The sequence below is a fragment of the Vipera berus genome (assembly GCF_964194415.1).
Source record: "Vipera berus genome assembly, chromosome: 3".
Lineage (NCBI taxonomy): Eukaryota > Metazoa > Chordata > Lepidosauria > Squamata > Viperidae > Vipera > Vipera berus.
The window spans coordinates 46642873-46667758 of NC_138204.1; the positions used below are offsets into that span (position 1 = coordinate 46642873).

The 24886-nt window shown below is 38.5% G+C and overlaps 1 protein-coding gene across 7 annotated transcripts in view; it reads left to right on the plus strand.

Annotated features, from left to right (window-relative positions):
* PLEKHA6 (pleckstrin homology domain containing A6) overlaps positions 1 to 24886 on the plus strand; it is a 217233-nt gene that overhangs the window by 190285 nt on the left and 2062 nt on the right. For all 7 annotated transcript variants that reach the window (XM_081324113.1, XM_081324115.1, XM_081324114.1 and 4 more), the window contains 9 exons: positions 3110 to 3221; positions 7621 to 7760; positions 12132 to 12261; positions 13912 to 14009; positions 16129 to 16314; positions 17099 to 17263; positions 17737 to 17870; positions 18415 to 18557; positions 22165 to 22285. In XM_081324113.1, the coding sequence (XP_081180239.1) occupies positions 3110 to 3221; positions 7621 to 7760; positions 12132 to 12261; positions 13912 to 14009; positions 16129 to 16314; positions 17099 to 17263; positions 17737 to 17870; positions 18415 to 18557; positions 22165 to 22277 (1221 nt within the window). In that variant the 3' untranslated portion in view covers positions 22278 to 22285. The remainder of the gene's footprint in view (positions 1 to 3109; positions 3222 to 7620; positions 7761 to 12131; positions 12262 to 13911; positions 14010 to 16128; positions 16315 to 17098; positions 17264 to 17736; positions 17871 to 18414; positions 18558 to 22164; positions 22286 to 24886) is intronic.

The window sequence follows — 24886 nt, forward strand, 5'->3', positions numbered from 1 at the left end:
GACCAGATTGGTGCAGATATCCATATTAAAATTGAAATGTGATACATAGCCTAGCTATATTTACTTGTTACAATTTAAATATTCGGTAAAGACCCCTAATTCTGCATTTGAAATGAATCGCACAAATCAAAGGAAACATTTGAATATTTTTGCAATGTTGCATGCTTGACTTTAAACGATGGTGATTATTACTTTAATTTGGGAAACTTGGACATAAATGGTCATATAGCAGGAGAGGTGATAGGCGAAGGAGAAAATGTACACATAAAAAGCTGTGACAAGAAGTGAGAAGCAATGGCCCCTGTTATCTCTGCACAACACAGATATGAATTTTTAATACAGATATCAATTAAGAGCATCACTGCAGAAGGCCAAAATTGGTAAGGTGTCTATAGTGCCATGATCAAAGCTCAGTCCATTTTAACATTTATTCAACAGGAGTGGGCCTCCTATGGCAACATTGCACTTGGCACTTTGCAGATTTACACATATATTCCTGCAGATACCACTAATGCCAACACCATCTTTACCAATGAAAAAAATAACATGTTCTACCCTGGATGCATTTAATATCAGCAGCTACTTCTGCTTTCCTGTGGTAGAGGCTATGCTATGTAACAACATCCTGGTAGAGCAGAGGTGACCCTTCCCTGTTACAATTTAGAATGGGGCTTACAATATTAATTTTTATCCAAGCATTTTTTGTTTTTTATAGTTATTTTTAAAATTAAGCTAAGAGTTGATTTTGCTTTTATTGTAAATAAATATTTGTAAATTGCCTAATGGGTATGGAATTTTTTTAATGAATAAATCTGCATATCATAGCACATTTTAGCCATATATGTTATTGCAGAGTCACAAGGGTAACATAATTCATACACTAACCATGTTTATGGGACATTGTGAGATAAAGGCAATTTAATAATTTTCAGAAATCAAGCTTCTGATTTCTAAAGTACTATACACTGATGTAGGGATATCGGCTGGTTTTTTTTCTCCATCCCTGTGATTCTGCTCACAGCATTGATTGAAGAACTCTAATAAGATATTAGGCAATGAATCAGTATTATACAGACCCACACTGCCAGAATTGCAATTGCTTCAAAGAATGTAGCCACAGTTGTAAAAACCAGAATGCAGAGTATTGTCTGCATTATATTTACTGTACTCTACACATTTGTGCCAATAGGAAGTTAACTTTTGAAGCACTCTCCAATTTAGAGATAAGATTTATCTACAATCTGGAGGCTTAATAAAATCAAGTTCACACACCCACAGTTTTCTTCATGAACAATTTCATGTGAGACACTATACCTTTCTTTACTTAGGGATTACATAGCCTGTTCAAAAAGTTCAAAACCTAGAGGCTGAATTGCCAAGAGCTGATGAAGCCAAATGTCCTCAGGAGAAAATGGGCTTAATCTGCAAGAAAGATCACACAGAGATTGGGCAAGGATGCACAATTGAAATAATTTAAATGATTACTTTTATTTATTTTTAATTAGCAGACATAGATCACCAAGTTAATTGTGGAAAAGTATTTTTGTGCTAACATTTGTAACATAATTGTTTCATCCTATTATAAAAGAAGCAAACAACTTTTCCCCAGCCCTTTTTTCTTCTGTGTGCTCTTTTCTTTCACTGCAGGTCTAGACTTCAATCTCTCATCCATTCTTCTCAACACATAGCTGTCCTTCCTTTGATTTCTATTTTTTTTTCTTTCCATTCTGTCTCTTCCCTTTGCAATCACTCCTCCTCGTTCTTTTATGAAGACTCACCTATCAAAGGCATGAATATAACAAATTCCCAGTTTATTTTATTAAAAGGCATCTTTGAAGGGGACATTTTTTGTAGAAAAGTTAAACAAAGAGATTGCTTACTCCTTTATTACCTATACTTTTTCCTGATGAAATTCCCTTTCTTACAAGATACCTTTTCTATTGCAGAATTCTAATAGCAGATGCAAATAAGCCTAGGGGAAACAGAATTTATAGACTCCCCTAACTGAAGATCCTCTGGATATGTGAACTTCAGTTCTCAGAAATCCCCAGTTCTGAAACCTGTAAAAAAGAGAAATGTAACCAAGAGCAGATACTTTTGATGATGTAATTGCAATTCAACTGTAGGATCAAACACATCTATTCCACAGTGCAGAGAGTTCTGAAATCACTGCAGATGATAGAGACATTGGTGCACAGACCCAGAGTCAGTCAATATAATAATCCTTCCTTCCTTCCTTCCTTCCTTCCTTCCTTCCTTCCTTCCTTCCTTCCTTCCTTCCTTCCTTCCTTCCTTCCTTCCAACATTTTATTAAAAAATGGCATGGTAAAGTTGCATATGTTTGTTTTTATGACTCCCCTTTTAAACTATATTGCTTTTTATTAGGTGTGATCCAAAAATTTTCACTTTAAAAGAGTTTTGTTCACGTTTGAAAGGATCCTTCCAATTGTATTGTAATATTCCAACTATTCTGGATCTGCTTTGAACTTGAAGCAGCTCTCTTGAGTTTAAAACAAATGAGTTTGAAATCAGCTTGAAAGCAGGCTGATTGGAGCCAAGGACATATCCAGAGTCATCAGAATAGCATCAGAATACTTCCAATAATGTCAGGATAGCTGTTTCAGATTCAAAATAGATCATTTCAACTCACAATAATTTTAATTTGAAACATTTTGCTACCCCCATTTTCTTCACGGATTGTTACTTATTCTTAAGTAAGTATGTTCAATATCAAAGGAGCAGAACCGAAATCTTGGTATTTTGTTATCATGAAGAGATGCTTTAAATAGATTTTAAAGGAAACATTTCATACAGGCACTATTTTTCTTTCTTTAGTTACATTTCTGGGATTTGTTGTTGTTGTTGTTGTTGTTGTTGTTTCTTGCTCTAATTTATCTACTTTCCATTATAGTAGTTAACAGGTATTAAGTGATAGCCTGGTGACAGAGACAAGAAAAGAAATATACATATCACAACTCACCTAATATTATACTCATGATTGCCTAAAATTATCCTTCCCCCTGCCCACAATTAAGTATGGGACATTAATTACTAGCATTATTATTTAGTTTAATTAAATGTGGATTTGTTTCTCTCCTCGGTCTTTCAGAATGAAATGCTCAACAGGCAAATCCAGAAAGAGATTTGGCGAATCCAGGATGTGATGGAGGGACTCAAAAAGAACAACCCTTCTCGGGGCACAGACACCGCAAAACACCGAGGTGAGGGCCACTTCTTCAATTGATTTTTACTTCTTAATGAGCCTTAAGTAGCACAGAGGTTAGAATGCAGGATTGCAGGCTAATTCTGCCAACTGCCAGCAGTTCGATTCTGACTGGCTCAAGGTTGACTCAGCCTTCCATCCCTCCGAGGTTGGTAAAATGAGGACCCAGATTGTTGAGGGCAATAGGCTGACTCTGTAAACTGCTTAAGGAAGGCTGTAAAACACTATGAAGCAGTATATAAGTCTAAGTGCTGTTGCTATTGGTAACCTGATACAATGTTCAATTAATACCTGAGTGTTAAATATCTGAGTGTTGGTTATCTGCCATTGCTATTGTGAAACGAACATCCATTTTCTGCTACCTCAAATGCTCACTAGAGTCAGTTGGTTGCTGTTCCAATCAGTGTAGAATTACCATTTGTTGCACGTTCCTGCTGCATCCTTGGACCATTGCTAAAAATGTCATAAAATCAGGTGGGTCATATGATGACCTACTTAATACCCACAATGATACAAGTGTAATTTTAACAGAAAAACAGAATAACTAAGTTGGAAGGGACCTTAGAGGACTTCTAGTCCAACCCCCTGCTCAAGCAGGAGACCCTATACTATTCTGGACAAATGGTTGTCCAGTCTCTTCTTTAAAACCTGCAATGTTGGAGCACCCACAACTTCTGGAAGCAATCCGTCCCACTGATTAATTGCTATGTCAGGAAATTTCTTCTTTGAGCTCAGTCAAAGACTACTTATATTTCATTTCAACAAGCAATCTTCAATCTTTAATATTGGAATATTTTGGACTCCAGTGTATAATTTCTATAATGCCCAGTCAGAACAGTCTATGGCTCATTTTAAAAATATAATACAAAGTTAAGCTTTGTAACTGAAAGTTACATGCATCCTATTTGCTACACAGCTATTTGTGTTGGCGTAGCATATATAGGTAAAGGTAAAGGTTCCCCCGCACATGTGTGCTAGTCGTTTCCGACTCTAGGGGCCGGTGCTCATCTCCGTTTCAAAGCCGAAGAGCCAGCGCTTGTCCGAGGACGTCTCCGTGGTCATGTGGCCGGCATGACTAGACGCCAAAGGCGCACGGAACGCTGTTACCTTCCCACCGTAGTGGTCCCTATTTTTCTACTTGCATTTTGACGTGCTTTCGAACTGCTAGGTGGGCAGAAGCTGGGACGAGTAACAGGCGCTCACTCTGTTACGCGGCACTCGGGATTCGACCCGCCAAACTGCCGACCTTCCGATCGACAAGCTCAGCGTCCTAACCCACTGAGCCACCGCGTCCCTTTTAGCATATATATATATATATATATATATATATATATATATATATATGTTTTCTGAGGTTTTTGCGGGTGTTTGTATGTGGATCCTTGGTCATTTGGGTTTTTCCCCGCGTAGAATTGAAGGTGTAGGAGCAACGTTTAGACGGAATCCCATCCGTCATCCTCAGGCTGGTGGCTTCAGCTTCCTTCTCCCAGAAGAAGGAAGCTGAAGCCACCAGCCTGAGGATGACGGATGGGATTCCGTCTAAACGTTGCTCCTATACCTTCAATTCTACGCGGGGGAAAACCCGAATGACCAAGGATCCATATATATATATATATATATATATATATATATATATATATATATATATATATATATATATATATATATATATATATATATATGTATATATATATATATATATATATATATATATATATATATGTATATATATATATATATATATGTATATGTATATATATATATATATATATATATATATATATGTATATATATATGTATATATGTATGTATATATATATATGTATATATATATATATATATATATATATATATATATATATATATATATATATATATATATATATATATATATATATATATATATATATATATATATATATATATATCTGCTCTGACACTCCTCTTGATGACATTGTTTTAATCCCTTTATTTTTATGCCATTTCTGTTCAAACAGTTCATCTAAAATCACTGATAGTCTCATCCTTCATAAATTAGTTTACAATTTTAAACCAGCTTCTTTTCATACAGCAACTACCATCTCATCTTGTGGCAATAAATCCCATCAATTAAAGATGTGTTGAGGGAACGAATTATTTTTTTATTGTCAGTCCTGGACTGGGTGCACTTCAAATAGCATTTGAAACTCATTTCTCACTATTTCTATGCTAGGCATCATTTTGTAAACTTTGTCCTCCCCTACCCCAAGCTGCCTCTTTTTAAAACTAAGAAGTTCTGAACACATTAGTTATATTTTAAAGAGAAGGTCTCTAATCCATTTGAATATCCTTTTCAGTACTTTTTCCAATGTGTCTTATCTACTTAAAAATGCAAAGCATTTTAGATTGAGTTGTATATGAAGCCCTTCTGCTTTATGATCAAGCTTTAGATCTCTCCTTCCCCATCTCCTTCCCCATCAAGCTTTAGATCTCTCCTTCCCCATACTAAATGGTGATGTCGACATTATTCCAAACCTGAGTATCTGCTTTTACCTTAATGCTCAGCATGAAATGTTCCGGTTTCCAGCCCTAATGTTGCTTAAGTGCAGGGCAGCAGCTCCCTATCTGTGGTGCTCAAAGTTTTCTGGAGTGGAGAAGCATAGAAGTCTCATAAATAAATGACAGATAAGTTAAATAGCTAGCCAATAAATGTGGCCTTTTCTTTGATCAACCAATCTATAACAAATAGAATAACTACGGTGGTGATAACAGGATTAAACTAATGGATACAAGTTAAGGGTCCTACAGCCCAAGAATCTATGTATTCAAAGCTACATATGCTTTCAAAAATCTTGTTCTGACTTTCTTTATCTCTAGAGCTAGGGAGACCTAACAAGAAAGATATTATGTATGGGGGTGAGGAGTACTTAAAAGATATAAGTAGAGGTACTGGAGCTGAGAAGCTATCCCTTCTGCCCACAATCCTCTCTGCATCAAGTACTTTTTTCTTATCCATGAGCCTGACATCAACATGGAGTTTACTCCTCCCATTGCTAATCCTCAGTGTCTCTGTTCTGACTTGTAGAAAGAGGACAGCTGTAATTGGCAATGGTTTATACATATGACCAGACTGTAGGGCCTAACCTTCCATGAAAACTAGTCTTCTTTTCACTAGGCATTTTGTCACATGTAGAGTCACTTGCCCAGGTGGTAAGAGACAGCAGGCGAAGGGATCCGAATAACCTGAATAGCTGAGAGATTGGAGGTTGTGTGACCTTTCTTTCTCTCTGCTGCTGCTGCTTCATGGTACAATCCATTATTCCTGTCAGACTGTCCTTGAACACCAGATTAACACTCATCCATTAAAAAGCCCATCTGTGTCCAAAAGCAGTACAAACATTAGCTGATAGGCTTCTAGGGGGATTGTATGAGCAATTCTTTCTCTGCCACTTCACCCTATCTGTCAGTTGTTCAAGCTGCTTCTGAGTTTGGATTTACTACTCTCCCAGTAGAGTGCTAAACCCAGGGGGGAATTGTTCCATGAAGCAGTCATCTCACACTGCAGCCGCCTTCATCCATCCTCGTCAGCTGTTATTCAAGTTGATTTATTGGCTGAGAGACCTGGCATATACAAGGAAGAGCCTTGTTTGAAATAATTGAAAGAACTGGACTCTCTCATTGTTCAAACAGAATGGCCCTGGAGGACAATGCTCAGGGCCAGGATAGAGAGGTATAGCTGTACCAGTCTAAGGTTGTCAATATGTGCCAGCCTAATTCTGTCCCCCATTGCTTATGCCATCTGATGGTATCATTGATAATATAATGGAATAACAGAGTTGGAAGAGACCTTGGAGGTCTTCTAGTCATATGGATTGGTGAAGTGCTTCAGAATGTGTCTTTGGTAAAACTGATGCAGTTTGGTGACTGCCTAATAGGGAAAACTACCTTTAACACTGAAACATCCCATCAGGATGACTTAAAATGTTTTGGAATATGGGTCAAGGTTGGGATGAAGACAATGTAAGGGGGCAATAAAAGAAAACATGGTTACTAGAGCATATTTTAACCAGTTTTAGGTACTTTAGACCAGTGTTTCCCAATCTCAACTATTTTATTATGTGTGGACATCAGCTCCCAAAACTCCCCAGTCAGAATTCTGGGAGTGGAATTGACACATCTTAAAGTAGTTGAGCTTAAGAAACATGCTTTAGGGAGCAGAAAATAATGTTATATGCTTTCTTATTTCCTATATGTACAGTATATTGAGCCTCATCCCTTTTTCTAAAAGCCCTCTTTCTCCTTTTAGTAGAAAAGATTCTCTGTTCTGTTTGATACACTTCAGTTATCTCCAACTCATCATTATATGTCCCTTTCCTGCAGTTCATTAATGCTTTACTATCTGCTCCGCTTTCTTGCAGTGGCCCTTGGCCCATCAGGAACTTACAGCTCCAACAGTCCAGCCAGTCCTCTGAGCTCAGCTAGCCTCACAAGCCCCCTGAGTCCTTTCTCTCTTGTATCTGGATCCCAGAGCTCCCCTACCAAGCAAGGCAGCAATGAGGTGAGCAAATCTCTTGTCAATTAGAATGCAAGGGTCCCCAACCCCCAGTCCGTGGACCAGTACTGGGCCACAGCATGCTAGCAACCGGTCCACACAAACAAGCAAAGCCCCATCCATGGGATACAGGCAGCACACAAAACCATGCACACTCCAGTCCCTGGAAAAACCTTTCTCCACAGAACCGGTCCCTGGTGCCCAAAAGGTTGGGGACCTCTGTGTAAAGGTGCTGGAAAATTGAAGCAGCCAGAAGATGGTCCCTGATGTTTTTGTTTTAAAGGTTATCATTCCACCAGTAGGTGGAGATATACACCTTCTTCTGACATGGAACGGATGGACAAATTCCTCCAATGACTATAGTATAAATCTAAGCATTAATTATTGGCTTACAATGCTCGAATAATTTCAGAGAACCAGCCAGTTAAAGGTTGGGAAATTGGCCCCAAATCCTTGAAAACCTGTAGTTTGTTACTGGGAATCTAAAGAACAAATTCCTGGTAGCTGGCACTTGGTGCAGCAGTTTATCTATAAAAGTTCTGTATGTAATTGAGTTTAATTTTTATTTATTCATTTGGTTTAAATTTGGTTTTTAACATTTTCCAGCAATTGAAAGTAAACAGACCAGAGATTGATCATTATAGAAAATAGTCTCTTTCTTTGTTCTGTTCAATTTCATTTTTATAAGAAGTAGCCTTTTAGCAATTAAAATAATGAGCAGATGTTTTCTCATAAAGCAAGGGTCCCCATCTCTTATTTCTTTATGCTTGTGCAGTTGGCAAAAAACTAATGATGCATCTGAGTAACACCTGGGATAAAAAAAATCTGAATTGCACCTCTTTTCAGAGCACAGTCTACAGACTCATCCTTACACCTGCTGGATGAAGCACATTGTTGCTTTCCCAACCATTTTTGAGGGCCACGTCTTCATGACCTTGTCTCCATCTCACCATCAGTCTTGAGCTGTTTTTAACTGTTTCAGTTTGGAAGTAATGTTTTTTTTTTCCTTTTCCCCCTGAAAATCTTGAGTACCTCAAGGACAAGCCACGATACAATCAGGGACAGCAATCTTTGCAGCTCCAATTGGCTGGGTGAATCTGCTGTGGAAACAGCCTTTACCTCTCTAATTGTGGCCATGGCATTTTGTCTTTGACTATGACAGAGAACAGGACCAAGCTTTGACTGGCTTTTTTTTTCATTACAAAATTAACTATTTGGTGTGTATGTGTTTGTGTGCAGGGGAAATAATAAATTAGGCAGGCTGTATGAGATACACAAATACACATATATGGGCATACACTCTGTGAAAGGGGATTGGAAGAGAGAAGAGACTCTTTCTTGGATCAAGCATAATTCAGGATGTTATTGGCTTCAGGAGGGGGAAAGACTCAAGAGACATAATAGAACTGAGAACTGTTTGGGCTGCTTCTATTTTGCATTTTAAATGAGCTATTCTGAACATTCAGGCAAACCTTTGTGGAGGCATGTTATTTGACACAGAAATATCCATCTTCTGTTTCTGTAATAGGATTGTCAGTCTCTCAGGAGAATGATTGTCCTATGGAACAAGTTCATAGAAGGTGTCATCTAGATGTTCTTTGGGAAACTGATAGTGTTATCAGAAGAAGCACCCAATAAATGCTAAGAATTCAAGCCAAATAAATTCCACTGTTCTGTTTTAGAAAGACCACCTAAATATCATGGCAATGAGTGCTTCAGAACTCTAAAAGTCTGGAATGATTTAGTTGCATGATATTAGCAGCACAGTAATGTATGATACTAATTTTGTATCCTCCTTAGACAGTAACAAGTTCATGCTTGCCCATCATAAACAAACACTTAAGTCATTGGATTGAGCCAAAAGATGAGGAGAGTCAGATAGCCTTCTTCATCAATAAAAAAATTATGCAGAAATTGATAGATCAATGTGCTCAACCTCAAAAACTTTTAAAATTTTCCCAGAATTTTCCCAGATAGCATGCTGGCTGGAGGAATTCTAGGAGTTGAAGCCCACACATCTTAAAGCTGCTGAGGTTGAGTACCACTGTGATAGAACCCTGTTTTTTCCTTTGTATTAGACTGATAATACATCAGAACAAGCCAAAAGTTTTTAGTTAAATTTCTAGGTTTAGCGGAAACAACTCATTAAGCTATTCCTGTCATCAAAATCAAACTCCTGCCCTGAAACAGTCATAAACCCTAGTTCCACTCATGTGCTACCCCTTATACTTGTGTGGAGCATCACTTTCTATGTTGCCATGACCTCAGTGTTTATGAATCAATGGGAGGTCTTTTAAGTCTTCATCAGCCATGTCTTGAGACACTAGCTTTCATTGTCTGATGAAACAGCAGATTGTGCTGATGTTATAAAATATTTGTATTTTGAAAAATGTGTCTCAGAAGGGATGCATATTTTGAAATGGCAGATATTTTTTGAAGCAAGTGAAAGTCAAGTCATCGTACCATGTACATTATTTATCAAGTGATGCCTGACTAGCAGTGGTATTCTCTGGATTGGTCCTGGGTTGGTCACCAAGGAAAAAGGCTGTTCACTTTGACTCCTGGGTTTTTGGTGCTCAGATGCAGGTGCCTATCCTGGTTTAACATCTGTCCTTATATGTATCCGTGTCTCACTAATTCTCTTTTCCTTCACATTCTCACAGTTTCTTTGCTCTTGCTCCTAATGCTTCTTGATTTCCTCTCCACTCCAGGAACCTGGTCCACCTCGACCTCCCCTCCCCAAATCATATGTGCCCTTGGAGTCTCCTCCGACTATCCCTCCACTTCCTTCTGAAAGCCGTCTCTGGCCATATCCTAACTCCCCTTCCTGGCAGGAAAGCAGCGAGGCGAAGAGGGGACAGGTATCAAAATGGAGTCTGAGATCTAGTGGCAGAGTCTTTCCTTTGCTACTTTCACCAGGCAATGGGGCCAGAGAGAGGGCGGGCGAGGGAACCCTATGTCTAACAGTAATCTTTCTTGCTCATGTCTGTTGTGTCTTTAAGCTTATAATGGACAAAGGTAGTTCCACATGAAGCATTTTTTCTATGAGTAGATTAAGTCCGGTTATGAAAATTATTTAGCGAAGAGTTGGCTTTTTTGAGAATGCAAACCATTGTTTGATTATGTAATCATGGATGAAGATAGGTGGGTTTTCAAAACAGACTTGTAAGCTAGAAACACAAAGTGGGGAGGAGGGAGAATTTGCTGTATTGGGACACCTCCATCGCACATCTGCAGCAGAGAAAGGAAGTTGCATGTTTTTGAAAAAAATCGAAGATCTGGAAAACTTACTTAAGCAGAAGCAGCAAGCACTATAAAAGCAGTTTGGTCTAGTAGTTAAGGTCTTTCCTAGCCATGAAAGCCACCTGGGTGAACTTAAGCCAGTCACTCTCTTTCAGCCCAGCTCACCTCACAGGGTTGTTGTGGTGGGAAAAATAGGAGGAAGCTGTGTGTGATATGTCTGCCACCTTGAGTTATTTCTAAAAATAATAAAGGCAGGAGATAGATAGATAGATAGATAGATAGATAGATAGATAGATAGATAGACAGACAGACAGACAGACAGACAGACAGACAGACAGACAGACAGACAGACAGACAGACAGACAATCTTCCTCCACCCCACCAATATCACACAAAAATCTTAAGTTATTGCAGCAAAAATGAGCTGAGGCATGGCTATAAGAAGTCTAAAACCCTTTGTTTCCTCAATTAAGCCCCTGTGAAAGTTATAGAAATGGTACTGAAATGAAGCAGAAGAAAATAAAGTACCCAAGACAGTGAATCTTTTCCTCACAGTATTCCTCTTCTCTAAGTAGTTGCTATTTTTGTTTTCTAATTAAGGGCAATATAATTTCATCAAATGTCCTCTTCTGGTGTGGTTTCTAGTTTCCATTTATAGAAGTAGAGAACAAGTGGCAGTTTATCTCATGAGCTTTATTCTCCAATGTATATCCAGCTGGAGATTTCTAATTCCTAGGGGAATCTACTAGGAATAGAAATCCTTGCCTTTCCTGGATATTTTACCTTGAACAAAAAGCATGCTAATGAAGTAAGCACTTGCCCCATCTTTTCTTCACCTGACTGGTTTTTCATCATTTGAACTGTTTTGGAACAGAGAAGGAAAAAAATCTACAGGGATGCTTCTGATTCTTCTTTCAATATACTCGTTCTTGTTAATATTTTATTCTTGTTGCCTATTTTTTTCTTTTCTGTTCTAACTCTATGTTAACCATCTATAATCAGAACTATGAGCTGGGTGGCCATATAAATTCCTTAAACAAAACGAAGCAAACCTTCAGGGCAGTAACACCTGTCTATAGCAGTTGTCTTCAGCAAGACCAGACACTTTTCAAAGGAAATATGTTTTCCCCACAGTCAAAGTCCAGCTTTGAGCAGAGCAAGAAGGACCATCACCGGGCATCAGCCTCACATTCAACAGTGGAGGCTGGTCTCTTGCAGCCAAGACAGGACCAAGATGCTGATAAGCAGGTGGCACTCAACAAAGGTACCTATACATTGCATTTTATTAAGAGAATCCATTTGTTTGCTGATATTATCTTCTTTCCCAGCTCCAAAAGTCATGCTGGCTTGGAATGGTGGGAACTGTAGCCTGGTGTTTAAAAAAGAGTATAGATTGGGGATAACTGGTATAAAGTTTGCATCTCTCAAATTCAGGAAAGATACATTTTAAGAAACATAATATATAGGAATAGCCTTTTATCCCCAAATTCCTTTGTTCAGAGCAATATAATATGTCAGTATACAAAGTCAGTATATAGTATCACATAGAGTCAGATTGGGTTCATACAAATGTCAACCCTAGCATACTGTATGAGCCTAGTCATTCCTAAGCCATGAGTTATATCTTAACTATCAATCCATCCATTTTGGCTTGTTAAGCAATCGGTGATAAAACAAATCCAGATTCCAATAGGCAGTGCTTTTTTTGTAAAAGAAAAAGGTGCCGGAACTCACACATGTCATACAACCCGCCTTACCTACCCTACAAGGTTCCATCCAAAAAAGGTGGCGGAACTCCATTCTGAGTGTTCTATGACAAAAAAGCCCTGCCAATAGGTGAACCCATCCATAGACATTCACAATTGGGAAAAAAAACTGCTGCTCAAGGGTTATTGTCTTAACAAGCTTGAAGGTTGGCCCAGTGAGTTTGGTCTCATTCAGCAAGGTTCTTCTGAAATGATTTTAGCAAGAAAGTAGTTCTTGCTCCTTTCTTGTCCTAAATAACTGTTTACATTACCTGTCCTAAGTATTCGGATTACCTGTCACAAGGATAGATGAATGGGTGGGTGAGTGGATGGATGGATGGGTGGGTGGATGGGTGGACAGGTGGGCGGGCAGATGGGTGGACAGACAGACAGATGGATAGATCCATCCATCCATCTCTATCATCTGTTCCATTTATTTGGTGGTGGCCACGCATCTATTATACGTTTGTGTGGCTAATAATGAATTAAGACCAACACACACACATATCCACACACACAAACAAATAAAACAATTAATGGAGCAGAAATTATAATAACATTCAGTAATATTCCAGAGTCCAAATTAATTTTCCCATTTTACAATAGATAATGAGCAAATGTTACTCGTCCCAGCTTCTGCCAACCTAGCAGTTCGAAAGCACGTAAAATGCAAGTGGAAAAATAGGGACCACTACGGTGGGAAGGTAACAGCGTTCCGTGCGCCTTTGTGCGTCTAGTCATGCCGGCCACATGACCACGGAGACGTCCTCGGACAAGCGCTGGCTCTTCGGCTTTGAAACGGAGATGAGCACCGGCCCCTAGAGTCGGAAACAACTAGCATGCATGTGCGGGGGAACCTTTACATTTACCTTTAATGAGCAAATGATAACAGGCAAACCAACCAACAGAGCTTTGCTAACACAAGAGTTGAGGTAGAATGAGACTTGAGGCCAGGCAATGTGAGACAGTGCTGCCCTGGAGTTTTTATTCTAATTGTTGGGGAGGTGTCTGTTTTTACTGTTTGTGAACCACCCACAGTTGTGGTTACAATATGAGTGGGTGTAAAAGTCATTTAAAATAAATGCTTTCTATTTATATATTGCCATTGCCAGAATCTTCCCCCTTCTTCTTAATATCTTTGTTTTTCTTTACCTCCTGGATTTCCACAGTTGGTATTGTTCCTCCAAGAACTAAGTCACCTATGGATGAGGAGAACACGCCAACATCAGGTGTGGTGAGGAGGAGTGCCAATGGGCGGGATTCTCAGGTGAGGATGAATTCTGCCATCATTTCAATATTCTGTTAATTCATTTTTAATAATATTAATTACTCTGCAGGAAATAGTGCTGAACAATACAATATATAAAAGCCAACAATGCAGTTATACAACAAATCAGAAAACAATGCAATCAAGTGATCAATGAAAAGAAATATCAAATGAAATTTTTTTTAAAAAAATCAGTCCAAAAATTAAACAGCCCTCAAACCAAAAGTTATAATTAGATGTTTTAAAAAACCTTCTTAAATAATGTAGCAGCAAAATTCTACTGAAAATTAAAAAGTCTATTTCCTATGGGAATGAAAAGGTTTTTCTTGGTACCAAAAGGGGAACAATTTTTATACAAAGGTATTACGTAAGGCAGAGTTTCCCAACCTTGGCAACTTTAAGACATGTGGACTTCAGCTCCCAGAATTCTGGGATATGAAGTCTACATATCTTAAAGCTGCCAAGGTTGGGAAACCCTGACATAAGGGGAAGTTAACCATTGAGAAGCAAGCTAGGGAGATCAGCAGAAGTATCAGCATCCTAACAGATGTCAGTGTCCTCATCACTTATAGATGATAATGTCTGTATGATAAGGCTCAAATTTCTCCACTTTGTTGGAGAAAGATTATATTCTTCCTACTTTATTGACAGTTCAGTGAGTTGGGAGGAATGTGATGATAACTGTTAATCCAGGATTGCCAGAAAGAATGAGTTAAATGTGTGACCAGAAAGCCTCTAGTTTCATCCTTAGCCACTAGTCAAAATCAACTAAATCAACAAAGAAGAGGGAGTCAAGCTATTCTCCAAAGCACCTGAAGGCAGGACAAGAAGCAATAGATGGAAACTAATCAAGGAGAGAAGCAACCTAGAACTAAGGAGAATTTTCCTGACAGTTAGAACAATCAGTGGAACAACCTGCATCCAGAAGTTGTGAATCTTCCAACATTGGAAGTTTTTAAGAAGAGACTGGACAGTCATTTGTCTGAAATGGTATAGGGTTTCCTGCCTGAGCAGGGGGTTGGACTAGATGACCTCCAATGTGCCTTCCTATTATTATTATTATTATTATTATTATTATTATTATTATTATTATTATTATTATTATTATTATTATTATTATTATTATTATTATTATTATTATTATCTTTTCTTACTGGAACACAATTGTATTGAGATCTCAGGAAGGTTTCCTATACCAACAGTTTTACCCGAACACTCAAAAGTATTTTTGCTCTGTCCTACAAGGGTCTTCACCATTAACACCCCCACAATAGTCACCACAACCTATGAAGCAAATAGCACTCCCTCCAGGTGATCAACAGGAGATGCAAAATCCAGCCTCCAGCCAGCAACTGCCCTGTGTTCTTATAATTGTATCACTGCATTTATTTTCATAGAAAAACAATGACTCCATTTGAAAATCAGGATGAAATGATTGACATCATGACTTCAACTCAGTAGAGAAAACAGCCAGCTTCAAAATGCCCATTGAAAGGGCATGAAGGCACTTCTGGGAGGTGGGAGAACTGAGGACCCAGGGTGGGATGAGATGGGGGTTCCAGCCAATGAGAAATTGCCATCCTGATACTGAGAAGTTAGCAACAAATCTACGTTGTGGAATTTCCTCCTAGATTGACAAAAATGGGAAGCTCTTGGACACAGCATTTATCTTTTCTTCTGATGTTTGCATTGTAAGCTAAATTAGTACTTTATTTTTTCTCCCCCAAAACGCAGTTGTCATAAACTCATAAATATTGTATTGTATTATTAGATTTATATCTCCTATATAGCCATGCCATACAGAAAAAATCCTGTATTCTAGTTTCAAAATTTTGCAAACTTCTTACTGCATTTGCTATCATGCTCAAACACACTTTGCCGAACTCCTCTTTTGATAAACTGTTTTATTAAAAACTAGTCATCTTTTGTTTCAGAACCTGGGCTGCTATCTACTATAAGATTTCCCATCTTCTAACAAAAATGTTAACAACATAAGGATCCTGTTGTTATCAGAATATTTTCTATCCTGAATCTGCCTTCAGAAAAAAAGAAAGATTTTGATGAAACAAAAAGCCTCTGGGGCCATTAGTAACCACCAGGGTCTTGTTTTCTCCCTTAGGACAGGCCAAAGAGTGCCGTGTTTTCCAATGAGATGAAAGCAAAGATGAGTGTTGAGGAACAAATTGATCGCATGAAACGCCATCAAAGCAGTTCTATGAAGGAAAAGAGACGGAGCTTGCAACTTCCAGCCAATCAGCAACAGACAGATAGCCCTCTCTCAAAAGCGCCTGCCTCTTATAAAGTGGTAATACATTTATTTTATTAGTGAAAACTAGTCTCCATCTCATAAACCACTCAGATCTACTTCAGTATTAGAATTTTCCTGATAAAAAATTGGTCAACCAGTGTTTCATATAGATGTTTTGCAGGTACTGAAGTTAAGAACTGGGCTGAATGATAAACAGTCAAATATTCTTAAACTTTGCAACAATTACTAGGAGGCAGTAATTTAGCCTTATTCCTACAAGCTGAGTCTGCGGTGGTAAACCTATATATTAATTGTGCAGGTCCAAACCGGAGTTGGGAAACTCACATGACTGAATCTCTGTTACATTCCACCCATATCCCCATGCAAAAAAAATTTCTGCACTGTAAATTATGCTGGTCTAAAATTTTACTTCTGACTTTTTTTGTTCTTTCTGTAACTAAATTTCTTAATGATCTGGTATAGAAGAATAGTTAAGAGAGATTCAGCCAGTGCAATTCTAAGTTGATCAAGTGATCTGCCAAGCTAAAAAATAATACTGACAATGAATGAAGGCAACTATACATGTTCCAAGATAATGTCCCAGGATCCAATCTGGGTCAGTCACTGGGACCAGAGATTTAATCTTCCGAGCTTTTAGACTTGTGCTGGAATCCATCCTCAATGAACTTCTCTCTCATACATTCTGGTGAGAGAGAAGTTCCCTAAGGATGGATTCCAGCACGAGTCCAAAAGCTTGGACGACTAACCTCTGGTTTCAGAGGTCAACCCAGATTGGATCCTGCAATACTGACAATATCTTAAGTGGTCTGTTTTGCTCTAGGTTCGCAGGCATCGCAGTATCCATGAAGTGGATATATCTGACCTGGAGGCAGCATTACGCTCTGAAGATTCTGGCAGGATGTATGAAAGCCCCCGAGATGAGATTGCTCGCCTGCGCAAAATGGAGTTGGAGCCAGAACATTATGATGTGGACATTAGCAAAGAGGTGAAATACATGATTGATCTGAATCTCAGCAAACTGCCTCTTTCCCAATAATGTACACTGAGATCTAGTTGCCTTCTTTGAAACTCAAAGGGTCTGTGTGGTTGGAGCAATATGAGCTGAGAGTTTCAATAATCTGTTAAGGATACAGGATAGTCCCAATGAAAAGTCATGCAGGTGCGAGAGAGGAACTAAGAATTCTAAACTTTGTATTTATGTAATGCCTGGAATGTTTGATTTTAAGACAGCCTGGAGAGTTTCATAGCACACATGTTTTAAGCATGATCTGAAGTATGTATTCTGGAATGTATAATATAGTGATTAAGGTTGGATACTAGAAGGTAAGGTAGGGTAAACTAGACTAGACTAGACTAGACTAGACTAACCTAGAAGTAGGGTAGGGTAGGGTAGAATATACTACCAAGTGAAACATTTAACAAGGCCATTGCCACTTATTGGCTGTTTCTGTTACTCAGCTTTCCACTCCAGATAAAGTCCTCATCCCGGAAAGATATATTGAGCTGGAACCTGATACTCCACTGAGCCCTGAGGAGATGAAGGAGAAACAAAAGAAAGTGGAAAGGATAAAGACACTTATTGCTAAATCCAGGTGCAGTGCTACTTCACACATTTTGACTTTCCCATGTGCCGTTTGGTTACTGAGCATGAATTTTTATTTCATTTTGGAATAACATTTCATTTTGGAGGCTATTTATTTGCCCTTACTGTTTATTAACAGCACTGACCGGTAGTCTCTTACTATTCAGAAGCTACTAATGTTGTATAAGTTTCATTCTGGTTTCTTCTTTCTCTTTGGTGCCTTGTCTGTCAATCTGGTCTTGCTGGATATACCTATTAGCAATTCCAATTCTATAGTAGATAGGAAAAAATAACTTATCTAAATATTTATGGCCTCAAAATTCCCTCGCTCGAAAATGAACAAAAATATTAATTTTGCAAAGGAAGAGTGATTGTGTTTACAGTCTTAAAGATAACTTTAAAAATGGCCATTTGTGTTTTATAGAAAAATGTTAAAAATTATATTAAACAAATAGGATGTGTCACATTTGTTTTCATCTTCTTTTATTCACCTTGTAGCTTTGAGTGTTGGGCGTGACTTCTGGCTGAAATAACTTGAGTGTTCTCTCTTGCAGCATGCAGAATGTCATCCCCCTCAGTGAGGGAGAGATGGACGTGGCCCAGGACTCAGAGGCTCAGTTACAGGAGCAGGAAAAACGAATTGAGATCTCCTGCGCTTTAGCTACAGAAGCCTCCCGACGAGGCCGCATGCTGTCTGGTAAGATGAAATGCTGTGCAGCATTATCAAAAGATTAGGCAACGGGGCATCACAGTCCCAATAAGAGCAAAGCTTTTCCTACCATTGATGAACTTGGCCAGATATTGTTGCTTCAGCACTTAAGTGTTCTGGTATTGGACATTATGTCTATGGAGATTCTCAGTCTTCCAGGTCATAGTTATCCCAAAGATGCATCTTTGGTATATTGGACATTATAGCAAAACAAATGAACTAGAGATCTAGCCTCCAAAACAAGTTTTAATGGTTTGTTTAAATTCATTAAAATTATTTATAAAAGTTAGAAAATTGTCATAAGAAGCCAACTGTGCTGTTGTACTGTTGTACTGTTTTTTTAGGTCAATGAGTCAAGAGGCATTTTTCCATCACTGATACCAATTTCTAGAAAATATAAACAAGTGAATTAGTCTGATTTGTTAAATGGCATATATGGTAGTAAGCCTTTGACTGAATGGCAATATCTTCTCCTCTAATTTGTAACTCCAAAGAAAAGCAGCTCCAACTACTTATACCTTCTTACAATAGGTCAGCAGCAGACAACTTTTCTATAGAGACCTGAATATTTTTAAGACATTTTTTAAAAGGTTAAAGGAAACACTGAAGGCATTGAATATGGAATATTGTGTTATTTGCAGTGGGAATAAGGATTTTTTTTTAAAAAAATAGAATCTCTGTGTTAAGCCACCCACAGGTAAATTAAAAAATTCCCACCAGATATTGTCAATATAGTGAGTTGTACACATGAGAATTACATGTAGCCCATTAACCACACACTCCCTCTGTCTTAAGGTATTTGTAAGTAACAGCATTTTTATTGAGTTGAATACACTACATTGCTGCCAATTTTGCAGGCTGTCAGTATCTAGACTGGAGAAATGAAGGTGCTCCTTAGCCATTCCTCCTCCCTCATTGAGCCCAGCAAGTTCATCAGTTTACTGAGGAGCTGCAGGCAATGAAGATGGTAAATGGGATGCCGAGGGTGGGGAGAATAAATGAAACCAGCCATTGTGCCCAGTTTGGGAGTACATAATCATAATAAGAGTGGAGAATCATGCTCCCATCTTGTCTTACCTTTATTGCATCTGCACTTTAACATCTGGCAGCTCTGTTCACCATTACTTTTAGGGGAAGAGAAGATAAAGATCTTACTAAAGATCTTATTGCGATGACATATTTGCAATTTTCTTTGCTAAATAAAAATTGCTTACATTTAACGTGAGCTGGATTATACATACCAAGATGACTTGGGTGAAATCTTTGTGAAATTATCTGGGATCTTTTGAATTCGCAGAAACTAAGGATATGAGTAGGGGTCTCTATGGAATGAGATCCATCAACTGTAAGCTTGATCTATGCACCACATGGCTTATATGTGCATCTGGTTGGGGCATGGAGTAGCTAGATTTAAGAGGTGTTAAAGCATCTTTAAGTTATATTGTACCATTGTCTTCAAGGAAGCAATAGTGCATCCCCACCTGAAGAGGCCATTTCTCAATTTTAAACAATTGGCCAATCTCTAACTATCCTTAACATGGATAGCATTTCTGCAAGTCAGGTCAGTTAATTGTTCCAACATTGACTGTGAATAGGATCATCCTCTCTCTAAAGTGGTAGGTCTGAAATCAAAGAGGGTTGCTAGACTCTCAGCTCCCTCTTAAAGGAGCAGTGAGGCTATGGCCAGTTGTCTCACTTCAGCTGATGCACAAAATTATGGTTCTTTTTGGACCACAAGGACCTCCCATCAGTGACTTGTGCTCTCTTCATCTCAGCAATAGTCTCCTGAAATGCACTTAAAGAAGCCCCAGAAGCATCAAGTGGTCCAAAATGTAGATTTCAAGACATCCTGAAGCAGATTTATGAATGTAATATCTGCCCACATAACTTCTTTGGTTATTGATTTGCTTCCTGATTCTGTTCAAAGTGCTATTGATTACTTTTAAAGCTGTACATGGCTTGGCATCCAGTATCTGCAGAACCATTTTCACCATCAGATTTGGCCCACCCTGTGGGGAATATATTCTGAAGGTTGCCACCCTACATGAAATGAGGGATGTAAGAGTTGTGATCATGCCTTCTCAATGGCTGCCTCAACACTTTGGACTACCTCCTGCATTATATAGGAAAAAATCCACATAGTTTTCTTGCCTCAATTTGAGGACACTCACTAATCATTTCCAAGGCATGCACAAATGTGTTAAAGCTCTCTGAATAGCAGTGCAGCACAGGGCCATTCCAGGTTTACAGCAAAATACAATGTGAGGGCAGCAAGATAGAGGGTAGCATAATTTCCTGATGGCTCAGATGGGAAGACTGTATGACAAAGTGAGGGTATGGCAATAACCAATTGTGCACTTCATCCAAAGAAGTCATTTTTCAATCTCCTCCTGCTCTGTCTCAGTTGTATTCCTATAACAGGAGGACCAGTCATCTCTGAAGGTAGCACTTGTTTAAAGAGGCTAGAGAGCTATCCATCTTATCTTGAATGCAGGAATTATAAACTGAAAGCTTGAGGAAGGATAATAACAGTTACCCCTGTCAATCTTGAATATGTGTATATTTAAAATACATCCACTACTATGGTACACATCTAGGCAAAAGGCATTTAAGACAGTCAGCTACTCTGATATGCTTGTTCTGCATTATTGCCTTGAAACATTGCCCTGGTGGTATATTCTACCTTCTACAGTTCACTGGGAAGTTATTTTTTTCTTGAACTGCTGCACATTGCTGTGGAAGAAGCTGTTGTGTAATTACTCTAGTTCCCTTGTAATCAGACTTGTGCCAAAACATGGAATTCTTATTCAAACTGTATTTGAATATATAATTAAATTGCTGCACATTTTGGGTGACTCCAAAAATATGTTACTTTCCATGAATATTAATACTTAATGCACTTTACTAAATTGGCATTGATAGAATTTAATTTAGTTTTCTTCATATAGCCAGATATGGTCTGTAACAGCCCTCTCCAATTGGGAAATGGTTGGGATTCTAAACATTTTTGTCCCAACACACCACATATTTAGAGGGAGCCAAGCTGGAAAAGGTTGGCCTTGTGGCCTGTATTTATACATAGTAATTATTGTGAGTTTGATCTCTGTTTATTCCGCGGGTAGATATGGTGGCCCACAATCTCAGTTAGAATTTTGGGAGAGAACTTAGAGCCTCAGAATGATTGGAACCACATCATGCATGTGGGATTTGGGGAATTATTTTTGTTTTTAGAGTTTATAAATTAGTTTTCTGATGTTTCTCACCACAAAATGAGAGTGGGAAATGGGACCTTCTGTTTTAGCAATCATGGTCAAAGGGCTACCCACCAGGAACATGGGACTGCACACCGCCCAGCTTTACTCCATAGTTTAACCTGAGCAATACTCATGGGACCTATTTGTACATAATATAGTGCAGTCATTTTCTACTGCTCTGTGATTTTTGTTATTGTCTTTCCTTTTTCTTCTCTTTTAATGCATGTTTGTTCAATGGATGGTATTTCTTTGCCTTTGTTTTCTCCCCCCCCTTCCCCCCACCACACACTGTCTGAAGCACCGTATATTTTTCAGGCTGTATCTCCATTTCTTGTTTACAGCTCAATGTGCTACCCCGAGCCCTCCCACTTCCCCAGCATCCCTGACTCCACCGACCAAGTCCCTCTCGTCTGACTCATCCCAGAGCACCGACAGTCATTTTATGCGTGTCTGAACCTTAAAGTAAGCACTTTTTGTATTATACTTCCATCTCATTCATGTGCGTGTGTGAAGAAAAGAAGTGGTAAGCTTCTTTTTCAACAGAGTTTCATATTTTCACTAAGCCCACCCATCCACCAATGTCCATTAAGCTAACCCTTTCTTCTTTGCCACATAAACCCACTCTCCTCCTATGGAATGCTTGAAAAATGCCACACACCCTTTTCTGGATTTACTAGGACAAAGTAACCTAACTTCATCAGTTGTTTCACTTACATCAATTTAGAGAAACATTACAGCAAGTATTCTAAACTGAACGCAGTGCTGTAACTTACAGAATATTAGCTGTTGCCAAGAAGCCCTGCTTTGCATCTCATTATAATCATAAGCTCTCTAGGAGTTGCGGTGTCAGGGTGGGGAGTTACTTTGTGAGCTAATTAAAAACAGGTAATATATTCCTCTCTTTTTATTCACAGCCTTGTTAGATTCTTGAGAGTTAAAGTTGGGTGAAAGATGCACATAATGACATTATATCTAATGGAGGTGTTCAAAAACAATGAAGAGGTCCTTCAGTTCATTTAAAAGTACACAGCACAGCCATCTTGTTATGATTTTTCTATTACTTTCAAAATGTGCATGTGTATATCAGCACACATACGCCAAACTGCCATATTTTGGACAATATAGCTACAAAAAATAAGCTGTTTTTGTTAGTTGATCTAGACCAGGGGTTTCAAACTGCCAGCCCACGGGCCAGATGCATCATCAGGAACCCACACCCACCCCATTGCCGGCAATGGAGAAAAAGCTCCGATACGTCGTGCGATGTCACGTGACATCGCGAGTTTGACATGTCTGATCTAGACTGTTCTTGACAGTTACTTCTGTCTTTGTTCATCTTTGGAAACTGAATTGAAAGATGGGGCTATCACTGACGTATTTTTTTTATTTTATTGAAAAGTTTTAAAATACAGTTTTCCCTTAAGAAACCCCCCTTCCCCCTCCCTGCTCCCCCCCTACCTCCCCCCAACCTCCCTCCCTCCCCCCCTCCCTCCACCCCCCCCCCCGACTTCCCAGAGCTAAATACAAGGTATATATATATAAAAAGGCAACCATAAAAGGCAACCAGGCTGAGGAGAAATTTTTAATTCGGGTTTTAATGTATACAGGGTAATTTAATATTTTTTAATTGGTTTTTTAACTTTTGTATGGTGGATTTTTAATTCCCTGTAAACCGCCCTGAGTCCTCAGGGAATAGGGCGGTATATAAATGCAACTAAATAAATAAATAAATAAAATAAATAAACAACCATATACTAACAACTATAAATTCTAAAATCCATCACTCTCTAGCTTATATAGGATAAGACACACCTTAACAATATTAAATATATATAAAAAACTAGAATAAAAAAAAGAAAAGAAAACGAAAGAAGACTTATTCGAATGCTACATAAAACTTCTTAACCCTATACTTGTTCTGGATAAACTCAATCCATTTTCTCCATTCCATAATATAGCGTTCTTGCGAATGATCTTTCAAATAAGCCGAAATCTTCGCCATCTCTGCCAGGTCGGAAACCTTTAAAGTCCACTCTTCTATGGTCGGCAGTTCCTCTTTCTTCCAATATTGGCCTATCAAAAGTCTTGCCGCCGTAATTAAGTTCAACATCAGCTTAGTGTCCACAACTGTAGCGTCTACAATTATTCCCAACAAAAAAAGTTGCGGACAAAACTTTATCCTCTGTTTAAAAATCTTCTGCATATTCCACCAGACTTTTATCCAAAAAGCCTTAACCTTCTTACATGTCCACCATATGTGAAAATACGTTGCATCTTCATCACCACACCTCCAACACTTAGGCTGATAATTCGGATACATACTTGCAAGCTTTTTAGGATCTAGATGCCATCTATAAAACATTTTGTAAAAGTTCTCTCTTAAATTTTGAGCTTGAGTAAATTTTACGTTCCTCACCCAAATCTTTTCCCACATGTCCATTGTAATAACTTCCTGGATATTTTGGGCCCATTTTATCATACAATCCTTAACAAGCTCTGTTTCCGAGTCAATCTCTATCAATGCAAGATATATCCGTTTAATATGTGCTGACCCCTGATTTCTAATCTGCTTTATCAAATTTCCATCAGTCATTGTAAATCCATTTTTCTGGTCTTCTTTCCACCTGGCCTGTAATTGGATATATTGAAACCAAGATTGAACAACCTTCTCTTCTCGCAAGAGGCTATATGATTTCAAACACCAAACATTCCTTTCCAGGCTTAAAATTTCCTTGTACGTAGTCACATCATGTTTGAAGCCAGCATGTATATTTTCTATTGCGTGTTTTGGAATTGCCCACAATGGTATCTTGCTGCTTAGCTTATGTCTATACTTCTTCCAAACTCTCAGCAATGCCTGTCTTAAAATATGCATCCTAAACACAGTATCTACCTTCTTATCATACAACAAATATGCATGCCAGCCAAACAACAAATCATGGCCCTCAAGATTTAATAACCTCAATTGCGTCAAATTAATCCAATCGCTTATTCCTACTAATGCAGCAGCTTCATAATATAATTTAAGATTAGGCAATTTAAGGCCACCTCTCTCACGAGTAT